The sequence below is a fragment of the Dermacentor variabilis genome, unplaced genomic scaffold, assembly GCF_050947875.1.
Source record: "Dermacentor variabilis isolate Ectoservices unplaced genomic scaffold, ASM5094787v1 scaffold_12, whole genome shotgun sequence".
Classification (NCBI taxonomy): domain Eukaryota; kingdom Metazoa; phylum Arthropoda; class Arachnida; order Ixodida; family Ixodidae; genus Dermacentor; species Dermacentor variabilis.
This window is the reverse complement of record NW_027460280.1, coordinates 26,799,574-26,820,849: the sequence shown is the minus strand read 5'-3', so window position 1 is coordinate 26,820,849 and position 21,276 is coordinate 26,799,574. Positions and strand designations below refer to the sequence as shown.

The 21,276-nt window shown below is 44.9% G+C and overlaps 1 protein-coding gene across 1 annotated transcript in view; it reads right to left on the bottom strand.

The window, feature by feature from the left end:
• The window catches only part of LOC142565793 (cubilin-like), a 98,475-nt gene that overhangs the window by 71,221 nt on the left and 5,978 nt on the right, over window positions 1-21,276 (bottom strand). Inside the window, exons 2-3 of the mRNA XM_075676327.1 lie at window positions 18,068-18,313; window positions 2,807-2,997 (exon numbers count right to left, since the gene is read on the bottom strand). Coding sequence (XP_075532442.1) covers window positions 2,807-2,997; window positions 18,068-18,185 — 309 coding nt within the window. The 5' untranslated portion in view covers window positions 18,186-18,313. The remainder of the gene's footprint in view (window positions 1-2,806; window positions 2,998-18,067; window positions 18,314-21,276) is intronic.

Sequence of the window (21,276 nt, the reverse complement as noted above, 5' to 3'; positions counted from 1 at the left end):
AAAAGTAAGCCTTGGAAACATTACACCTTTCCGCATACCCCGGAACACCTTGTAAACCGCGCTATGTGCTTTATTATGGCTGCATTTCTCTTCCCCTTTACTCTTATGTTTTTTCTTGTGTTTCCATATATCCATATCCTTCGTTTATCCATATACCAAGGTATTTATATTCTCTTACCCGAGATATTTCCTGGCCTTGTATTGTCACTGTCTGTTCACTGTTTTCATTGAATACCATAGCACCTGATTTTCTAACACTAAATTTCAAACCTAAATTGTTGCCTTCCTGTCCACAGGCCAGACGTTGCAAATCACTTTGCTTATTAGCTTGCAACACAATGTCGTCCGCATAAAATAAACCTGGAAGCTGCTTCTCTACTACTGTACCCGACTGTTCATATGAGAGATTGAACCCGATATTACTTCCTTCTAGCGCCCTCTCCATCCTCACCATGTACATCTTAAACAGCAGTGGGGATAAGGGCACCCCTGCCTCAGTCCGTTGTTGATATCAACTTTCTCCTCGCTCCTCATCCCTTCCCATTCAACGCAAACAGTATTTTTTAGGTAAATCGCTCTCAAAAGCTACAGACAATCGTCGCTTCGGCCTTCCCCTTCCAAAATATCCCACAAAATGTTGCGGTCTACGTTGTCATACGCTCCCCTTGAACCACCTTGAACCGCAACGCCACCTCGTGTACGTGTTCGGAACTCTGTTCTGACCATATGTAATACTGCAAAAGTTAAGCGCTGTTGTTTACTCATTCTTGTCATTGATATAACGAATATATTACAAAATTCAATTTGAAACACTAATGCCTGCTGATGCAGTCATTTGTATACTCATTCTTTCCTTTCCTGAAGGGCCACGTGAGCATGTGCCCTAGCAGCTGCGCCTGCGTTCACAGAGCCTTGCCGGCGCCGATCGTGTTCTGGAAACGCGGTATTGACCGTTGACCGATGCCCCGTGTGCTAAAGTCTATTTTTTAACGTATCAGCACAAATTTCCGCCAAGTTCTCAGAGCAAATAAAAAGGAGACTGAGGTACACACAGGGAGATGGAGACTTGATCAGCCGCGATCGAACAGGGGATATCTGAAGGCAAGACTTCTACAAGGGGATTTGCCCTCGTGAAGAAAAGGAACCGTTTTAGAAACGCTAGCTCCATAGATGTCCTTTGTTCGACCACTATTTCACACTGTTTATAGTAATTGACATGTTTTCACTAACGTGCGTTATTCATTAATGTTGTGCTAGCACCACACTATGTGAATATGGCAGTGAGGGGAGTCAAATAAAGCAGGATATTGGCAATGAAGGTCAAGTTACACTTCCCGTCAGCCTTCCATTTGTGTAATATAAGTGCGACACAATTGCAGGATATGCAACCAAATCTTTTTCAGCCTTGTACTGTAAAAATGGGTACCTAGACGAACTGGCATGAATTTATTTGTGAAGTTGAGCAAATCAAAGCAAAGCTGGTTTGAGAAGCTTCAGAAAGGAATCCAAACCATCTACCAATACACTCGTAAAACACAACCGCCAATCCTGCCAAAAACTGCAAATATTTACTGGTGTGGTCCTTTACTTTATCCAGTTTTGTTGCGATAGCAATTATATGGACACTCCAGGCGCATTTCTGTCGTCGCCGTCGCCGTGAGGTTCCGTGTAAAGTCCACTGGCGATAAATCATCGCCGCGCGCCGTATGCTGTATGTGCGAGTGGAAGCGTGCGAGGGTGAGCCGGCTATCGCGGCCCAATCTCGCGCATGCAACAGCGGAAAGCGGGGACCAAGCGCGCCGCCTTCCGTCGCGCGCAAGGCTTCGGGGGGGAGGGGGGGGCAGGGAGGGGGAGCGCATTCTGCTCCAGGCGGAACAGGCGGCCACGTGCGCCCGGCCGGGCCGCTGTATTTTGAAAGCCATCTGCGACGCGTACAGAGTATGCGCTGCACTCTGTTTTCGAGACGTAGTTCGCGCTGATGCGAGCGGCTGCACGAAAGTCAATTCACTCGCTGCTGCGGCCGAGTTTCCTGACTGCAGCGTTTTGACATCCAGTTCCCGCGCTCATCGAGTGAAATGTGTTCATGTTAGCTTGTGCACGCGACACCATGCTTGTTAATTTAGTTATACTCGCGGACAACTTTCTGTGGCTATGAAGGGAAAGCTACGAAGGCAAAGCGCACAAATGAGAGCGCTTCTGAAAAGAGTTCCGCGTTTTAATCGAGGTTAGTTTAGGCGGAGGAAGACAAAACGTAAACACCTTATTGGCAACAATTAAATAAGAGAGAACACACCAGTGAGTGTAAAGGTTCTCTTATTTTGCGGCTTTTTCCTTCCGTGTATTGGGAAACCCGAAACCGTCGCACGTGGAGGCTGCGTCAATACAGCGTCTGTTCCGAGCAACCAAACACACTTTCAAACGCTGCCGGACTACTTGGCGCGGTAACACATGTGCAGCAGCCACGCGCCCGTAGCATTTCCTTCACAGACACAGAAAGTTGTCCGCGAGTATAGTATGCCTATATTTACAAGTTTACACGGCCGATAAAACTACTATCCTTACTTCGTGTACCTACCCACTAATTTGCTTGCGCAATCGATGCTTCGCTTTTCGCGCCAAACTGCACCTTTTTTTCCCCATCAGCAAAGTTACTTCAGCACTTAGAGTTTGAAAATGTATTTAAGCGCATCGACAACATTACGAGGAACAAAAAACCAAAATTATGGTGAGGCATGAGAAAGAGCATAAAATAGCAATCAAATGTGTTAGGAAATAACTTAGGCAGTGGCAGTGGGCAGGCTCTCACCCTCAAGTAATCGTAGGGGCAGTCCGCCCGGCTTGCATCGTCCTCGATGTCGATGGCGTGCTTCTCGATGAGGATGGCAAACTCCTTTGGCGCGAATATGTACCAGCGGCACACAGCAGAGTCGTCGTAGTGGTCGGGGTAATTTGGCGACTGAAAGTGACCCCGGAACTGCGTCAGGAAGCCGCCACACGCTGCGCAGCAATAGAACGCAAAGGGCCATCAACAGCTGCGTCTATGCCTCATTGGATTGCCACGTTACTCTGAAGAAAGCAGAACGTGCTCTCGGAGAAATAAGGTATGACTCTCCATCAAATCGCTGTGACTGAGTCATCTATATTTTTTACGCTCTCAAAAGATGATACCGATTCCAGCAAATATTGACTCGTTTGTCCTTTCGCCACGTTCATCATTCGATGCCATGTTCCACAATATCATAAGCTTTAGCTAGATCTAGGGTCACTACTACTCAATATTCCCTTTGGCGACGAGCAAGTTGTGTGCGACTCTCTAAGTCTACGTGGGCACACCATATTGAGTACCCCGATCTAAAGCCAGTTTGACTGGGGCTAAGTATTGAGTTTTCAGAAATGTAGGCTGTAATTCGGCCATTCAAAATTATTTCTGTTAGTTTAACCAAATTGGGTGTGATAGAAATTGGTCTAAGATTACCTAAATAATACCCACCTCCCTGTTTTTTAACTACCGGAATTACCTGAGCAATTTTTCTTTCTGAAGGTATCCGGACATCTTTTAAAGAGTAATTTACCATATTCAATATTTCTTGCGGGGACAATTCATACAAAATCTTTATCGCGGCTGTGGTAAATCCAACTGGACCTGGCGCTGAAGAAGGCAGAGAGCGGACAACATCCACCAGTTCTTGCAGTGTGACTTGCCTAAATTCCTATAGAGGTAATGGTTTCAAAAGTTACGATTGAAGAGAGTCCCTTTCCAATATTTTCTAATAATTCTGACAATTCACGTGGCGAAAAAAAACCAGAGGCGATATTTGCTGAAAATCGTGAAATTGCTGAAAAGCGTGAAAATCTAAAAAGGGCTTTTTTTGTTTGTGATTTAGATAGATAAGTGAATTTCTTCATGCCGTACTCATCTTTGGCTTTAGCTATCGTGCACTTGAAAGATGCAGCAACAATTTGGTGGTCACTCCAATTGTTTGGACATTCATTACAAAGAAGTTGCGTCCAGGCAGCTTTTCGTTTTCGGTGAGCCCACGTGTATTCCAAATTCCACCATGGACTGAAATATCTACCTGCGTTGAAGGTTATATTAACAGCTGCATTTTTCAAGGAACGTTTTAAATCTGCACAGAAGCTCGTACCTCTAATATCGCCTTGCATAGCCGTACGGGAAAGCATTGTAGACATCAAGTCATTTTTAAACTTGTCATAGTTTACAAATGTGGTATTTTTTTTTCTTGAAGAATCACAAGAAAATCAGTCTCAAAAATAATAGGAAGGTAGTCGCTGTTCGTAGCACAGTCTATAGCATATTCCACGAGGATATAGTTAGAGACGAGCTGCAGAAAATTATATCTATGGACGATTGAGACTGGCGGCGAACAAACATAGCAACTTTTGAATTTAAATAATATAGGTTATGACCAAGAGTCCATTCTCAGAGGCATTTTCCACCTAAATCAGTCTTAAACCCCAAGACAAATGGTGAGAATCAAGATCACCATCGAGTACTACGCCTTTTCTGGAAAAAACTAATGGGCTGTCTAGATCATACACTCCTGCTGTGAAATCTAAACTAACTAAGATAAAAGGGGAGCAGTCTGGGAGTATTATGTCTAATGCTAAAATTTTGCATTCGGTAGACAAACAGTGATGCCGTATTGTGGCTTTGTGACTATATTCAGCTGAACCCAAAAAAAGCAACGCCACCACCTCTGGTAGGTCGATCCAAACGAAGCAATTGATATTTCTTTAGGAAATAATTTTGACCATTTGAAAGCCAGGTTTCTTGTAAGATAATTATGTATGGGTAAATATTAGAAGAAATGTATGATAGATCTATAGTATCAGACACAAAGGGCCACTCCACTGTAAGATTCCAAAAGAGCCTATGTTTAAAATAGAACGGTAGCGGAAACTGCCTGTTCCAAAATACTCTCTTTCATAAAGTCATTCTTGGAGAGATTCTCATTTTCATTTTTTTTTTAGTTTTTGACTTAGGAGAACGTTTGTAGGAAGATCTGGTGCGTTTCAGATTATTAAGTTCCATGTCTACATCCTGGTAGTCTTCATAATCTTTCGTTAGGAGTTCTGGTTCCGTCTGTTCTACATATGTAGGAGGTCCTGCACATGGAGAGCCAGCTAGCGGATTGGGTGACAATGTTTATTTTTGAGCTAGTTTTAAAGCAGTTGAAACCTGGGATGCAAGAACTTGGGTAGAGGCTGCACCAGTGAAACTGCGCCAGCTGACTAGAGATGGTCGCTTAACTTTTTTATTCGATTAACGTATAATCATTCTTCATTTTAGCCTTTAATCAGGTAATCGATTTTGACGCAGGGTTTTTCATTGAATAATTCATTAAGCTAAGATTTTCCGGGCACGTTAGAAAGGTTGACACACATTTATCTACTTTTGTAGGACCTTATTTTAATGTCTGAGAGGGGGAAGCAAGTTAGAAATACAAGTGTATAAAGTTTGATAAAGAATAATCTTTAATTTCGTAAAGACTAAATAGAGTTAGTACTAGTCGCCTTTCTAAACATAAACAAGATATGTTATAAAATGGAACTCACAGCAGAAATAAACAAGATACGAACAAGGTACTAGTGAATTCCTGTTCAGTAGAGTAAACAAGAAATAATAAAAACGGCAAAAGTGAAAGGTGAAGTCCAACTAAAATATGCAAGAAATTGCAATTTTCACAGGGGAAAATAACACTACTGGTTTAAGATTTTATACCCCATGCTCTTTTCTACAGAGCGAAGGAACGTCAATTGGCTGTTTCATCCAAACAGGATGTTTGGGTGAAACCGACACTTTCTTTGAATAGCCACATAACCGGGATGTTAGAATAGAGGCTCGGAAGCTATAGATTTGCTGTAATCGACATGAACTCCATCGCTATGTTCCAAGTCGGCGCGGATGCTGTGCCACGTCTTTAATGGACTGGGAGTGACGCGACGATCAACCTCAGGGTTGCTATAGCATGCGTTCAATTGCGAGGACGTTTCAAGCCTCCAGCTAAGGGCGGCGTGTGGCGAAAGAGAGGGGAAGCACTCGGCTCGGCATCACTCGAGACTTGTAGAAAAAAGTCGACATACCAAAGCCGCACAGTCCCTGCTCGTGCTCCGCCATTCTAGTATGATTTGAAAATTTTCGCGCCACTCCTGTTAAACTCTAGAAAACGATTAATCAAACAAGTCTAATCGATTAAGTCGATTGAATGAAATGTGGACATCGATAAAGAGTAATCGTTTAGCTGGATACTTTTTATCAATTAATCCATTAATAGTTCATCGATATTACCAACGCTACAACTGACTAGACAGCATTTATCCCAAGCACTGAAAAATAGTTGTCGCAAGTCGTTCCATAGACCTTTCCATAGCTTTCTCTACTGCCTCTGCTATGGCCTTGGATAAGTAACTATGACAGCGGTGTGACGAGCTGTTACGCCTGCCCATAGCCCTAGACCCTTCCCTGAACCTCAGTAACTGCTTCCCTGCGTGAGCATCGCCTGCCTTCCAAGATTTCGAGTATTCTTAATTCTCGTTCCTTCGCCGAGCAGACTGTGTGGTTCCGCGCGAAGCCGGACAGGGGACACTAGAACAAAACGAGGACAAGTGCTTGAAGCGGGAAGGTTCGGGCTAGTTGGTTTTCCATTTTAGGCTGTGGTGCAGCGCGAAGCGGGAGAAGGGACACCCGAAAAAAACGAGGCCAAACGCTTGAAGGGTGATGGTTCGCGCTAGTTGGTTTTCCATTTTAGACTGTGTGGTGCAGCGCAAAGCGGGACAGGGGCACCGAAAAAAAAGCGAGGACAATCACTTGAAGGGTGCTGGCTCGGGCTAGTTGGTTTTCAATTTTAGACTGTGTGGTGCAGCGCAAAGCGGGACAGGGGTGACGGAAAAAACGAGAAGCGCTTAAGGATAAGAGCCTGTCCTCATTTTTTTTTCGGTGTCCCCTGTCCCGCTTCGTACTGCACCACACAGTCTAAAATAGAAAGCCAACTAGCTCGAGCCATCACCCTTCGAAGTTTCATTTCGCAGAACAGTTCGAATGGTCTTCAGGATGAGCTTCATTGACAACCTTTGTCTTCCTGAGATTTAAAGTCTGTGCTGTCGTGATTCTCCGCATAGTCGGCATCGAGCAACCGACCTGCAGCCTTTTATGCTATGCCCGTAACGCCAACGTTTTAAGCACTGTAGTGTTCGTGGAGAAAGTGGCTCTACTCTGTATATCAGGGGCCATGCCTTGATTTCAGTTGGACGAACTTTTCCCACGAACGTAACAATGATCGATTCCGTAAGTGACTTCTTGTTCTCAACAATTAGGCTACACCTGTATACAAAAACAGCACCAGCAACTGAAAACAAGTCGAACTTCTAAGGGGCCCAGGCTGTCTTTCACCCCGCGAACTAAGCCTTTCGAGCATGCAAGCTGTGCTGGAATAAACGGGCTCCCCGGATTCGATGCAAATTCAGAGCAATTGAGGGTGTCTCGAACGCACTCCTGATATGATGAACAACAAAGAATAGCACCGCGGCCGAATTGACGGACATCGGTGATCTTCTGGAACTGGGACGTGGCCTTTCGAAGCACCACCTGAATTTATTTCGAGTTCTTAATCTGCATTTACACCCATTGGTAGGCACAATAGCCACAAGGACACTATTGATGCCGCTGCGTAAAAGTTAGTCTACCGGCCACTCTCAGGTAGGGATATAAGCTGTCATATAACCGAGTCATATAACCGAGTCAGTAACCCATATAACCGAGTCAGTAATTTCCACGTTCACAGGTACATCTTGTCCTACTGAGATAAAAGTATGGCCTCTAATCTTCAGAGTGGACCTGCTTGCCTCGCGTCCATTACAATGTCCCAATTGGTTGACGCTATGTTCATAGCATGGGTGGTTGTAAATCTAGTCTTCGTTGTTGCGCTTGCGGCGGAAGTCATTCCGCTATAGCGATTGCTCGGCCCAATCGGACTCGTGATGCTTCTGCGGTGGAGCCCATAAGGCTGATTGCTCGAACTGCCCTCAAATACTGTCCAAATACTGGAAGTTATGGACAAAAGGCATTGCTCACGCCAAAAGGTCATTGTGGCGGTAAAGGAAAGAGCCCATGGTTTGCCAGTGTGACAGCACGACACCAGGCTGTCGTTGATGGAAGCTTGTCAGAGGTAATTGCACAAGCTATTGAAAAGTCTATGGCTAAAATTAAGGAGCGCATTGTACAAAGCGTCACGGAATGCTTTAACGGAATGGTATCCTCACAATTAACACAATTATTACCGACTGCTACTGCTCAGCCAATAAACTCTGACACAATGCTTGTTCACCCCACTCTCAGCATGATGGGGAAATTGTCTCCACATCCCATATATAGCACGTCAGGCCTGTTCCAGGTTTCTAAAACAAGGTCACTACTAGCCCAGACAACTCTGATTATCAGGATGGCTCAAACATGGAAATTGACGTGAGGACACAGAAAACGAGCTGTTCTCCCCTGGAAGCTACAACTTCACACTTAGTAAATCGAAGAAAATCCTCGCTGAAGTCAACCTGAAATGAAAAAATTTTGGAGGAGGCTGTTGCCTCTGCGGTTCTCTGATCACTGGAAGGTAGATGAGGGTGCTGCAGTGGAACTGCAAAACATTATTCGCTGCTTCTACTGATTTAAACGTTCCATCTTCTCAAATTTCTTCAGCTGCAATTTTACTGCAAGAAGCTTGGTTATCGCCTGAAAAACTAATTTGTTTGCGCAATTTTAGGTCCTTTCGCCTAGGTCGCCCGTCTAGAGGTGGGGGCTTGTTAATTATGGTCTCAAGCAAGTTTTGCCACAGGGAAAATACATCATTCCAGCTGATGTCTCCAGAATGTGAAATTCTAGCAGTAGAAATTATTTTCCCTGACAGTAGGCCTTTCTCGTTGGTCAATATATACGTTCATTCGGGTGTGCAGGATACGCGCCCACTAGACTCCGTTTTTGGAAAATGCGGTAAAGAGATAGTATTGGCTGGTGACTTCAACTCAAATCATATGTTATGGGGATTCAGATCAGAGCAGTGTGGAAAGCATCTATAATAATTGGCAACAACTAATAACTTTCCGTGTCGAAATTCGGGTTCAGTTATATTTCTTCGCGGACAGTTTAGATCTGTGCTGGATCTTACGTTTCCGGGTCCAGGTCTTTCCATATCCGCATGGGAAACGGTGGGTTTTGGGACAAACAGTGATCATTTTCCAGCTGTGTTTGAAATGGTAGGTCCGCAGTCCACCGTGGCGGCTCGAATCCCCTCTTTTGTGGATTACCGCACATTTAAAAGATGCTTGCACACCACTTTCAAATCAATTGAAGATTATTCATTGAACGCTGAGGATATTTGTTCAATCTTAGATACTTCGCGCAAAAGGACAGAGTTCCAGTTCAAAGCACGCAAAGACACTGCTTCTACAAATTGGTGGAATGACGGTTGCTCGCGGGATACAAGCGACGTAAAGCTGCATGGAAACAACTCATGCATAACCAGTCTACGAAAAACTGGAGCAACTATAAATGTATTGCTGGAACATTTCAAACAACCGTATCCAAGGCAAAAAACAACTACAATGTCCGCCATTTCGAATTTCTTCCAAAATCAAATAATAACAATGCATAATTGCGCTTTTTAAGATCCCAAAAAATTATTCCGCGCCCCTTGAACTTGGAGACAATAGTTTTAACCACCAGTGAAAAAGCTGACTCTCTAGATGTAATTGCGATTCGTTACATCTCCTCCCTCCTCTCCTCAGAGACAGGGCACATCAGCAGATTTCGAAGAGATTTCTATGTGAGAATTGTCCCAAACTGTTTCATGTTTACCAACTGCAGCCCCAGGTGCCGATAGACTCACTACTCAGATGATTAAACTTCTCTTTGACGTCGCTCCTAACGGCTTGTTAGATGCCGTAAATTGCTCGATACAATATGCATAGATCCCTATTGCGTGGAGAATCGCCGGTGATTCCACTGCAGAAAGACCAAACCAAAGGGGATGTTCTAGACAATATTCGGCCTATTTCTCTAACATAAAATTTTGGGAACTTAATAGAAAGATTATTAAGCGCATGTATGGTTAAGGTTGTGACCACAAGAGAATTATTGAGCCCCTGCCAAATTGGATTAGACCAGGGATGTCCATTTGGTGCGCACATGTCGACCTAGAGAGTCGAATTCAGTTAGCTCGTCACCAAAAACAATATGCAGCTATAGTTACACTCGGCATTTCTAAAGCATACAGTAGTGTGGAATACTCTATATTAATAAAGAGGATGCAGGATATTGGATTACCTGAATACTTCGTAACGTGGACTGCTGACTTCTTGCAGGGCAGGGAGTTTTACTGTGCACAAAGTGGAATTTCATCAGGAATATTCAGACAAACGCGCGGGGTTCCTCAAGGCGCAGTTTTTTCCCCGCTGTTGTTTGACATCCTACTCAGCTCCATTCCTTATCATCAGAATGTAAGCACGTGCGTTTACGCTCATTACATAGCGTTTTTTGCTTCGGCAAGTGACATTCAGTCACTGTACGAGTGCTTGCAGGAATATTTATGGGAGCTAGAAGCATGGCTGGACAGTATCCGCTTGTCGCTTAATGTTAGTAAGAGTGCCGTTCTTGTCTTTACCCTCTCTCTCCTTTTCTCCCATCTCCCCCACCCTGCTGGCGCTGAGGCGTGCTCCCGCGTGGGTTGTAGAAGATAGTGTCAGCCTTTTGTTCTTTCCCCCACAGAAACCACTTCTCTCTCTCTGTCTCTCTACAAGGCCCAGTTAACATATCCCTTTCATACCGGCACTCCACTATTCGACAAGTGAAAAAAGTCAAGTACCTTGGAATTATTTATGATGTAAATTTTAACTGGCGTCATCATATTGAACATATAACGTCAAAAGCTTCCCGTGCAATGAGGATACTAAGAAGGATAAGCAATAATCGATGGGGCATGCGTAGAGACACACTCATAATGAATTACCGCATGTATATCCGACCTATACTAGAGTTCAGCTGTCTGTTATTCTCCGGCGCCCCTGCTCACAAACTACGTCCACTAGTTTTGCTGGAACGGGAAGCACTTCGCTTATGTCGGGCTGTGCTCCACAAGGAATCACGAATACCTTCCCTTGAAATGAGATTTAAAATATTCACCGTTCAAACATGCATAAGGCTCTATGAATTGCCATTAAGAAGGTCACAGTCAATCTTTACCAATGAACGAGCCCAATTTTTGGAGTAACATGGCCTCGATTGCACACGCCACAAGTGATTATAACACAATCGTTATTGAGTGTGTTAGATGCACGTATAAATGATGTAATCACGATAAACAGTATCTCAAATTCATTGGTTATTACTTATAATGACATATAGCCAAACAATGCAAAGCAGCTTCCCTCGCATGTTCTTAACGGCTTACTCCAGGATCACTTGAATCAGCTCCACACAAACGTAATTACAGCAACAGGTGCTTCGCAGTGAGGAAAAAGCCGCAGTTGGAATTTTTTCATCGTATTAGATTGGTATTTTTTCTATTCGTCTTCCCGACTTCAGTCTAATATTCCTAGCGGAATTCCTTGCTGTTGTCCTAGCTTTGCGTAAGCTACAAGCTTCCAGGTCAACCACGGTAATAATCACAGACTATTTATCGCTATGCACCTGACTTACTGCTCCCGGCGAGTCGCATATATTAAAAACTTTGTACTCACTGGCTCCAAGTCATTTTCGGAGTTTACGATTAACATGGGTACCTGGGCACAAAGGCATATTTATGAATGAAGCGGTAGACAGCTTGGCCAAGGCTTCTATCAGCGGCCCTGTGCTTACCCTTCTACCAACCACGGGTTTTATCACGTCTGTCAGGTTTAGAAGATACATCCTTTTGACATCAAAATCAAATCTAACATCATCCTCAGAACTACACCACTTGCAAATTCCCTTGGAGCAAGAAATTTTACAAAACCAGACAGACGGAAGTGACATTAACGAGACTGCGTTGTCCAGTCCCACCCCTAAATTTATACATGCGCCGATCTGGTCTGGCAACTTCCCCTTTGTGCCATTTTTGCAATTCGTTATAAACGGTTGAACACTACTTACTGGGATTCCAGCGTTTCTCTTTCCTGAGAAAAATGGCAAAGGAAATTACAGTGCAACAGCTCGGCCTGCCACTGAACACTCCGGTACTTCTGTCTTTCGGAACGTCTGTGCTTGGGCACTCACAGAATGTATGCATCGCCTTAAAAAATTTCATTATTGAATCAAACCGATTCATTGTTGACCGTATTATTCATTTCATTCCTCCTTTACTGCCTCCCATTTATATTATATATAATTTCTTTCTTTTGGTTGAATTACTGTCTACTGAATCGTTTTGAACTTTCCTCGCTTTAATTTAGTCATCAAAATTATCGATTTATAAATTCCTTACCTGAACACACATGTAAAGCCCGCCCGACTCTGGGTCAATCCCCGTGAGTGGGTATGCGCCATCAACATCAAGGTCATCATCATCATGATCAACAACAAAGACGTTAAACGAACAGTAGAATACCGCCGCCCAATAGTTGAGCACACCAGGCGGAGCTCTTGTTCTTGTTCCCTAGTGAAGTGAATGGCGCAACCCACTCTGGAGGATCGGCCGTGAATCGGGCGGTGAAAGAACTATTATCAATTTGTTTTTCGAAATTAAGGTTATATGAAAAAGTATCTTGCAAATGGGATTTAATGTGGCTACTGTTACAGATATGAATAATCAATTATCTAAGTATTACAATAAAAATAATTGTGTGAGCAAAATAAGTGTTAAGAAGAATTCTAGCCTGCAATTCGTTTTGCCTCACGCAGAAAGATACAGGGGGCTTCACAAACGTTCCTGTGGCTGTAACCTAGTATGGTAGCCCCAAAGAAAACAATTACAGGAAGAGTCAAATTCAAGCCAAGCTTCTGGAAGGGTTCTTCTAAAATCTTTTCCGTTGAACAATGAAACAGCGGCATGTCAGAAATAAGTGTTGCAGAGATGCACTCTCATTGCACAAAGGCGATATAGCCTGACCACACCTGTGGAGGTAAAAGTTCAGTGTAGGGGACTCGGCACCGTAGTCTTGTAACCGTTACTTCAATTTTCTAGAGGAGCACCATTTGTTGTTCCAAGGAAAACAGATGCGGGAAATCAGATGTTGCCAATGACGATTGTGCGAACTTATTTGTAGTAGTATATTTTCTTAATCGCGCCGCAGTGATGAAAGCTGACGAAGGCAAAATGGCGAATATAGGACCATCGTGGGATGCTACTGCGAGCGTATCTGCATATTCATTTAAGGCTAGACCTCTGTCGCCTGGCACCCACACTAAACAAACAAGACGTAAGTGTCTTGGAAGAAGAGAACGGAAATGTTGTAATGAATCTGCCAATTTGGGTGTGGTTATTGAAGAACAAACCGACAGGCAACCAGTTAAGATTATGGCTGATGACAGAGATGGTGGTAATTTACGTAAGGTTAATACAACTGTCAACAATTCCGCCTGAAAGATAGGCGTGAAGTCAGGTAGCCGAATGGAAAAAGACCAATTTAGGTGTGGTGATTCAATGCCTACACCTTCCTTTTTTTCCCAGACGGAAGCATCAGTTAATTGCTATAACGGTCTTTGTATCCAGGTGTGCAAGGTGGTCTTCCAAAATACTATCCAGATATTGATAGGGCAAATGTTTAGCATTGTTTGGAAAAATATCATCAAATTCAATTTTAGCGACTGGAACAGAGGAATTTAGTAACAGCACCTCGCATAGGCGAACATTTAATGGGTTCAATAGTTTTTGCACGAAAACAACTTGAGGACAACGTGAGCGGCATCACTGATAGTTAAAAAATGAGGCTGGTTCATTAAGGAAAACATATTGTGATCTCCTCTGTGGTGATGCATATATATTTAGAAAAGTTTGTACTGTTAGGATATGAAATCGCATTAGAAATGAAGGCAGGCGTGCTTCTTGATATAAGATATCGTTAGCGACAAATTTGGGAAGCCCAAGACACTAACGTAATCTCTCTCGTTCTAATAGAATCAGAGGCCAAATTTTGTATGCAGGTCCGCCAGAAAACAAAACGCAGCCAAACTCAATTATCTGGCGAACATACATGCAATAGATCATAATGAGGGCATGCCGACGCAACCCTGATCAATTGCTGCAAGTCTACGCAGCATTCCTACTGCGCGTGCTCCCTTCAAGGTAATATGCTCTATATGCAGACTCCAAATAAGCTTTTCGGTGTACGTTACACCCAAATATTTAAGTGAATTCATCTGGGGGATATTTTCTTGTCGCTAAAAAGTTGTAATTTGCACAGGAACGCGTTGAGGGAAAATTAGGATGGCGCTTTTTCTCATATTAAGAGAGAGGTTAATGCCATCAAGCCACAATTGTAGGCGGCTCATATAGGACTGTAGAGTTTGGTACAAACCATGTACATCTACCGATGCAGCAAAAAATGCTACGTCGTAGGCGTATACGTACTACACATGCACATCCTGTTGCAAAGGTGCAGTACTCAGTAAAACATTAAACAGCAATGGCGATAGGACTGATCCCTGTGGTAGACCTCTTGACTGTTGATTCGTTAATGAAGACAATCCGCTTTGAGAGCAGTAAAATTCCTTGCCGTTGAAAAGTTCATAGATCGAGCTCACTAGAGCACCGGTGAGCCCTGGGCACTTCTTTCTCTTCTTCCCACCCCGTTTATAGAATATATGTATAGTCCTAATGACACGCATGCACCGTAGAATTTTTTTTTAGTGAACTGCACTGCTATACCTGAATAACTCACGGAAATTGCTCGGCTTGGCTAAGATGTTCCCCCTCAGTTTAAGTATGCGCCCAGCTTGCATGCAGCTGTAAATACGCGCCTTGTCTATAAGAGTCATGAATTGGTCAGCAGGTACAGCGGCCTTGCTGTACCTGCTGGCCAATTCATGACTCTTTCATGACCCACGATTAATGAGCTGTCCGTAGCGTGTCCTTTCAAGTGTGTTCGCTTTTACTTGTGGCTGCGCATATGATAGACGAACCGACGAATCTTGAAGATAGCGCAACCTGAAGGCCGGTAGCGAAGAAAGAGCGTGCCGCAGTGGGGCGTTCTACGACGTTGCGGGCACCGTGTCTGCAGACTACGTCTCGATAAACGTTGTGCTATGGTGCAGGACATAAGCCGAACTGGAAGCACCCGGCGTTTGCCAGCGTTTAACCCAAGTATTATCTGTTCGCTTGCGCAAACATGCACGTATAGCCATCTTCCTCTTCCGACAGAGGTTCAAGGACAGACGGAGGTTTGCCGTGACGAGCAGAGGTCGAAGAACAAGGAATGTCGCTCCAGCGGCATTCCGTGTTTTCTGACCACTTTCCTCATTGTAATGGTCGTATTAAATCTGAAAGAAAAAATCTGCTGTGGCGTAATTCATTGTTAAAACTCCCGGTCTGAAAAACATGTTAGTTGTTTCTAGATCATATGTATGTATGTATGTATGTATGTATGTATGTATGTATGTATGTATGTATGTATGTATGTATGTATGTATGTATGTATGTATGTATGTATGTATGTATGTATGTATGTATGTATGTATGCACGTACGAGGGGAAGTAAAAAAGTAAAAGGACTTTTGCAATTTCTCGCTCTAGGATTTGTTAACGCTGCTAGTATCCAGCTCTGAATTAGTGTCGTCTGTAACACTTCTATGGAACGTGTCACTCTTATTCCCGCGTCAGTCGTTAGAGCGTTGCAGACCGTTAAACATGGCAGTTCCATTGTCAATCTGCACCAAGGAGGAAATGAGGGCAGTGATTCGCTTTTTGTTTGCGGAAGGTGTTAAACCTGCGGAAATTATTCGTCGAATGCAAGCGCAGTATGGTGACAGTTTATCACGAAGCAAGATCTACGAATGGATAGAGTGTTTCAAACAAAAAAAAACTTCTTTATGTGACAAGGAAAGGACGGGCAGGCCATCGACGTCAACGACTGAGAACAATTTGAAAGTCGATGAGGGTATGGTGATGGAAAACAGAGGAATCACAGTGGACGAAATCCCAATACTTTGCATATCAGTCATGGTTCAGCGTATTCCATCTTACACGACGACAGGCTAAATTTTCGGGAAGTGTGTGCAAGGTGGGTCCCGAAAGAATTGTCAGCACAGCGTAAGGCACAAGGGTTGGACATCTCTCGAAAACATTTGGCCCGTTATCGTCGAGAGGGAGATGGATTTTTACAGCAAATTGTTACTGTAGATGAAAATTGGGCATACATCATCACGAATGGGAAAGTAAGGCTGCGGCCATGGTTTGGAAACACTCATCATCACCAGAAGTTAAGAAATTTAAACGTCAACCATCAGCTGGTAAGATTATGCTAACACTATTCTGGGACATGGAAGATGTGGTAGCCGTTCATTTCATCCCAAGAAGCGAAACTGTGAACAGTGGGAACTATTGTGATGTGTTGCAAACTAAACTGAAACCTGCAATCAGATCCAAACGTCGTGGAAAACTGCGAAAAGGTGTCATCATGCAGCAAGACAACACTCGGCCACATTCTATCAAACGGACGGCCGAAACAATCAAGGAGTCGGGATTCGAATTGCTGGAACACCCGCCATAAGTTCGGACCTGGCTCCAAGCGATTTTGATATGTTTGGATCAGTGAAGGAAGCGCTCACGGGAAGGTTTGCAACCGATACAGAAGTCATTGATGCGGTGCAAAATTGGTTACAGGCGCAACCAAAAAGCTTTTTTTTCCGACGGAATCAAAAAACTTGTGAATCATTGGGCAAAGTGCGTTGAAGTCCAGGGAGGATATGTAGAAAAATAATGTACGGTTAAATTTTCTATCATTAGAGCAAATGTACCTTTTCTCAAAAGTCCCTTTGCTTTTTGACTTCCCCTCGTATGTATGTATGTATGTATGTATGTATGTATGTATGTATGTATGTATGTATGTATGTATGTATGTATGTATGTATGTATGTATGTATGTATGTATGTATGTATGTATGTATGTATGTATGTATGTATGTATGTATGTATGTGCGTGCGTGTGTGTGTTTATTGACAGGCTAACGTGTCAATATGAAGGAAAGCTCTGAAGTTAAGAAGCTACAATAGCCGCGTTTACATGAATGCGACAGTAGCGTGTAAGATTTCTTAGAGCATCACCGCAACACTACGCGATAGCGCTTGCACTAGGCGCCTTCGACAGAAAGAAGACGCATCCGTCAAGTGCATTTCGCCGGTGAGTGGAACCCAGCACGCACTGTCGCAGTCTTCCTCTGTCGGTGCGATACGCCAACGTTTACGCGCGTCGCGTGAGATAATTTCTCGATATACGCGCTCTGTTGGTGATTTAATGCGATTCGTCTTCCAAGCGAATCAACGCCGTTTAGGTTGATGCGATGCCTAGAAATGCGATGCGCCTCTGCCGCATTCATGTAAACGCGGCTAATGACAGAGAATGCTTGTCAGAAATTCTGCCTCTGGGAATCGAGCTACCCGGCCGGAACGTGCTTCGGCTTTGTCGCCGACGCACAGTATACAAATGTCAATAGCACAAAAGGCTGATAGCTCTGCCGGAAAACAATACGTAACACATTCATATACACATAAATACCAATAAAACGATCGCATATTACATAGGACAGCTGATCATCCCTCCAAATTTAAGTTTTAAATAGCATAACATAGCATAGGAGCAATCTGTATGAAAACGACAGGAGTGGCGACGCTTCGAATTTGTTATGACGAGAGTAAGCACCTTGTCTTGTCGCTTGCGTGAAACTTCTGAGAGGCAGCTCTCGTCACTCATTTTCTTTCTTTAGCACAGTCACATAAATTACGACGCGACAACCTCGAATGCAGCAGAAAAATTAATAGGGTTATTCTCTGTTTGTTATTTTTTGCGTGCGCAAGTTATAATGAGGAAAGTCTGTGCACCGGGCCGCGACGATTACGCAGATGGCAAGATGGCGACCTTGACTCACAGGCGTTTCGTGCACGGGCTGCCGGCCATAGGGCTGAGGTGAAGAGCAGCGAGGGTAGTAGCAGGCGCAGAAGCGCGAGATCCGGGCCCCTGGTCAGGGCAGGCGGCCAAGCGCTCATGGGAGTGGCTGCGCGGTGTGGCCTGAGGCTGTCCGCGGCTGTCCCTTGCGCGCGGCCACCTGACACCGGACGGCGGTCGAGGCGACGTCGCTTCCTGCCTCCTTCTCCGCAGCAGCCCGGTCCCGCGGCTGCTCAGACGCCCACGTTACTGGGCTGGCCCCTCACGTGATAGCCGTATCCCGAATCATAATAATATCAACGCTGAGTAACTTACCGCGCACAATAACGAGTACACCAATATACAACATTTTGTCCCACTTTTCCTTATCGTGTGCTGCAAGTTTTTATGCGTTCGCATCATTAGGGTGCTTCACGCACTTTCGAGAGGGCTATCTGTGGTTGTATATGGCCATTTTCCCACCTACCTTGGGTCACTGAGTAGTCCGTTTGTCTCGCGTTTGTCCCCTCACCCAATCTGCTCTTTTCTTATCCCTTAACGTTACACCGATCATTCTTCTTTCCATAGCTCGTTGCGTCGTCCTCAATTTAAGTAGAACTCTTTTCCTAAGCCACCAGGTTTCTGCCCCGTACGTGGGTACTCGTAAGACACAGCTGTTATACACTTTTCTCTTGAGGGATAATGGCAACCTGCTGTTCATGATCTGAGAATGCCTGCCAAACGCACCCCAGCCCAGCCCACTCTACGATGACGAAAAAGATCCCCTAAGTTTCTCTGACGCTGAGCGGAATTGAACCCACGTCACAAGGTCTCCTCAAGGACAACAGCCCGACGCTTTAGAAGGCTGCGCCACAAATGCACTGGGTAGGTGGCACTTTTCAATGAACCTCTCGCAAACTTGGGTCACTAAGTATGTGCCACTGGGTACGCGTCAAGCGAGGGAGTAATTCTCAGCTTTCGCACGCACCGGCGTGCCACGCTACCGACTGTGATTGTATGTCTATGCTCCTTTCTTTCTTTATCTCTACTTTGTGATCACTTTACCTCTCGCTCCCCTCTCCACCAGCGTAGGGTAGCAAACCGGATCTTCCTCTCTGGTTAACCTGCCCGCCCTTTCTTCTCTCTCGCTTTCTTCTCGTCTCGGCGGATATGCGCGCTCTTCTCAGCAGCGCATGATAACATTTCCTGTCGGCAATGCTATCATGCTGATAACGCGCGTGCCGTTCGTTACTGGAAAGTACTGGGCTCGCAGCGCTAAAGAAAGGAAACGCATCAAGGTAGATGACGATTGTTGTTGTGTGGCAGAAGGGGCACTCCAAAGGGTGTAAACTGTTCTTGGAGTGTAGGGTGCCTCGATGTAGCGCGCCGCCGTACAGAGTGGAGACACTGCCTTCGTGACCGCCATATTACGGCGAGCGCGTGCAGATACGGTGGGCAATGGAGCGTCAGCCTATAGTCTTGTTTAGCATGCGCTTGCGCCAGCAAATTCAAGTGTATAATGGTCTTGCACATTTACTCGCAATCCTAAGCGCTTCTTGCACACAGAAATGAAGTAGCGTATGCTTGCATGCATAGATCTCGGAGAAAATGACTATACTGTGCAGCTAGGTCCGCGTTGGCCAAATGGGATGCTCAAACCAATGAACTACTGGACTAGATTGGCTGCTTTATAAAGCAACGCCTTTGGGTGCTGTCAGGCATGAGAGCTTATAAGGTGCACAACATGCAGTAGGCTTCAATTGTCTCTTGCTACAAATCAGCAACCAGTTGACGTTGAGTTGAGGCTCCTAAAAGAAGCCCTTTATTAGGCTGACTTGCGCCTACTAAGAACTGCACAACTTCGCGGCGGCGATAGCAGCAAACAAGCTCGGCAGTCATCGATGAACAGGATGCCCGCCGCCCTCGGCCGAGCTCATTTAAAGCCGGTAAGGAAACCGCGAGAGAACATGCTAAAGACAACGACGAAATTCTGGAACCCGACATTCGCGCGTGGCTCGGATCAATCGAGATAAATCTGGTCGCATCTCGCGTCACAGAAAAATTGATAATGCGCCGTGCCGGCCGCTTTAAGAATGATCAAACAAACAAAAGCAAGCTTCGCGGCATTATTCTAACCACACAATGCTGGTACCTAAAAGCGGAATACTTTTCTCTGTTCCTTTTTTGTGCCGTGAAAAGCGAAAACGACGCATGCCTTTCGTTGTCGAGCCGGCACACAGCGGTACACAACACCTTGGCGTGCTGGTTTTTGCGACTGAACACACTTTAATCACCCAGCACCTGGCGCAGAACACAGCAGCTTCGCAAACTCCCCAACAATGTTGCTGTACCAACGCTGGGAGGAACGGGCGCAGCAAGCGGCTCGCCCCTACACTCTATGTGCCCCTTCTGCCACACAACGATAATCGTCCTCTGCCTTGATGCGTTTCCTTTCTTTAACGCTGCGAGCCCGGTACTTTCCAGTAACGAACGGCACGCGCGTTATAAGCAATTTCCTGTCGGCAATGCTATCATATGCTGATAACGCGCGTGCCGTTCGTTACTGGAAAGTGCCGGGCTCGCAGCGTTAAAGAAAGGAAACGCATCAAGGCAGATGACGATTATCGTTGTGTGGCAGAAGGGGCACTTAGAGCGTATATGGCGACCGCGGATCAAAACGGCGGCACGGCGCAGACCAAAAGGTGTCACCACCCTGTACGGCGGCGCGCTACAGCGGTTTCACTTTTGGAGAGCCACCTCCACTACAGAAGTTTAGGTATATAAATTCCTTGCCTCCAGTATGGTATGTGATGACTGCGGGGAGCAAACGCCAAATAGATGCCGAGCAGATGGTGCAGCACGTGTGAACATTCATCAGGGCGTTCACTCTTACTGAAGCTGGCAAAGAAGGCTGCATGGAACTGCTCAGAAAGCGTATCGATGAACCGAAGTACCGCTGTGGCATTCAGTACGAATGCAGTGACAACACAAAAATATTTGCTGTGTCACTCCGCCAACAGTGGAAGATGTATCGAAAGGATGGCAAGCAGATGCTGAGCAGACGACGCGGCGTGGATGAACACATATTGAGGTGCGTTCAGCCTTCCTATTGGCTAATATGTAAAGTCCCTCAATAAAAATTATAAAGGGACCTTAGGCTAAAAAGCCCTGCAGCTCCCCCGGTGCTGCAAGCAAGTACTGAGATAGAGTATG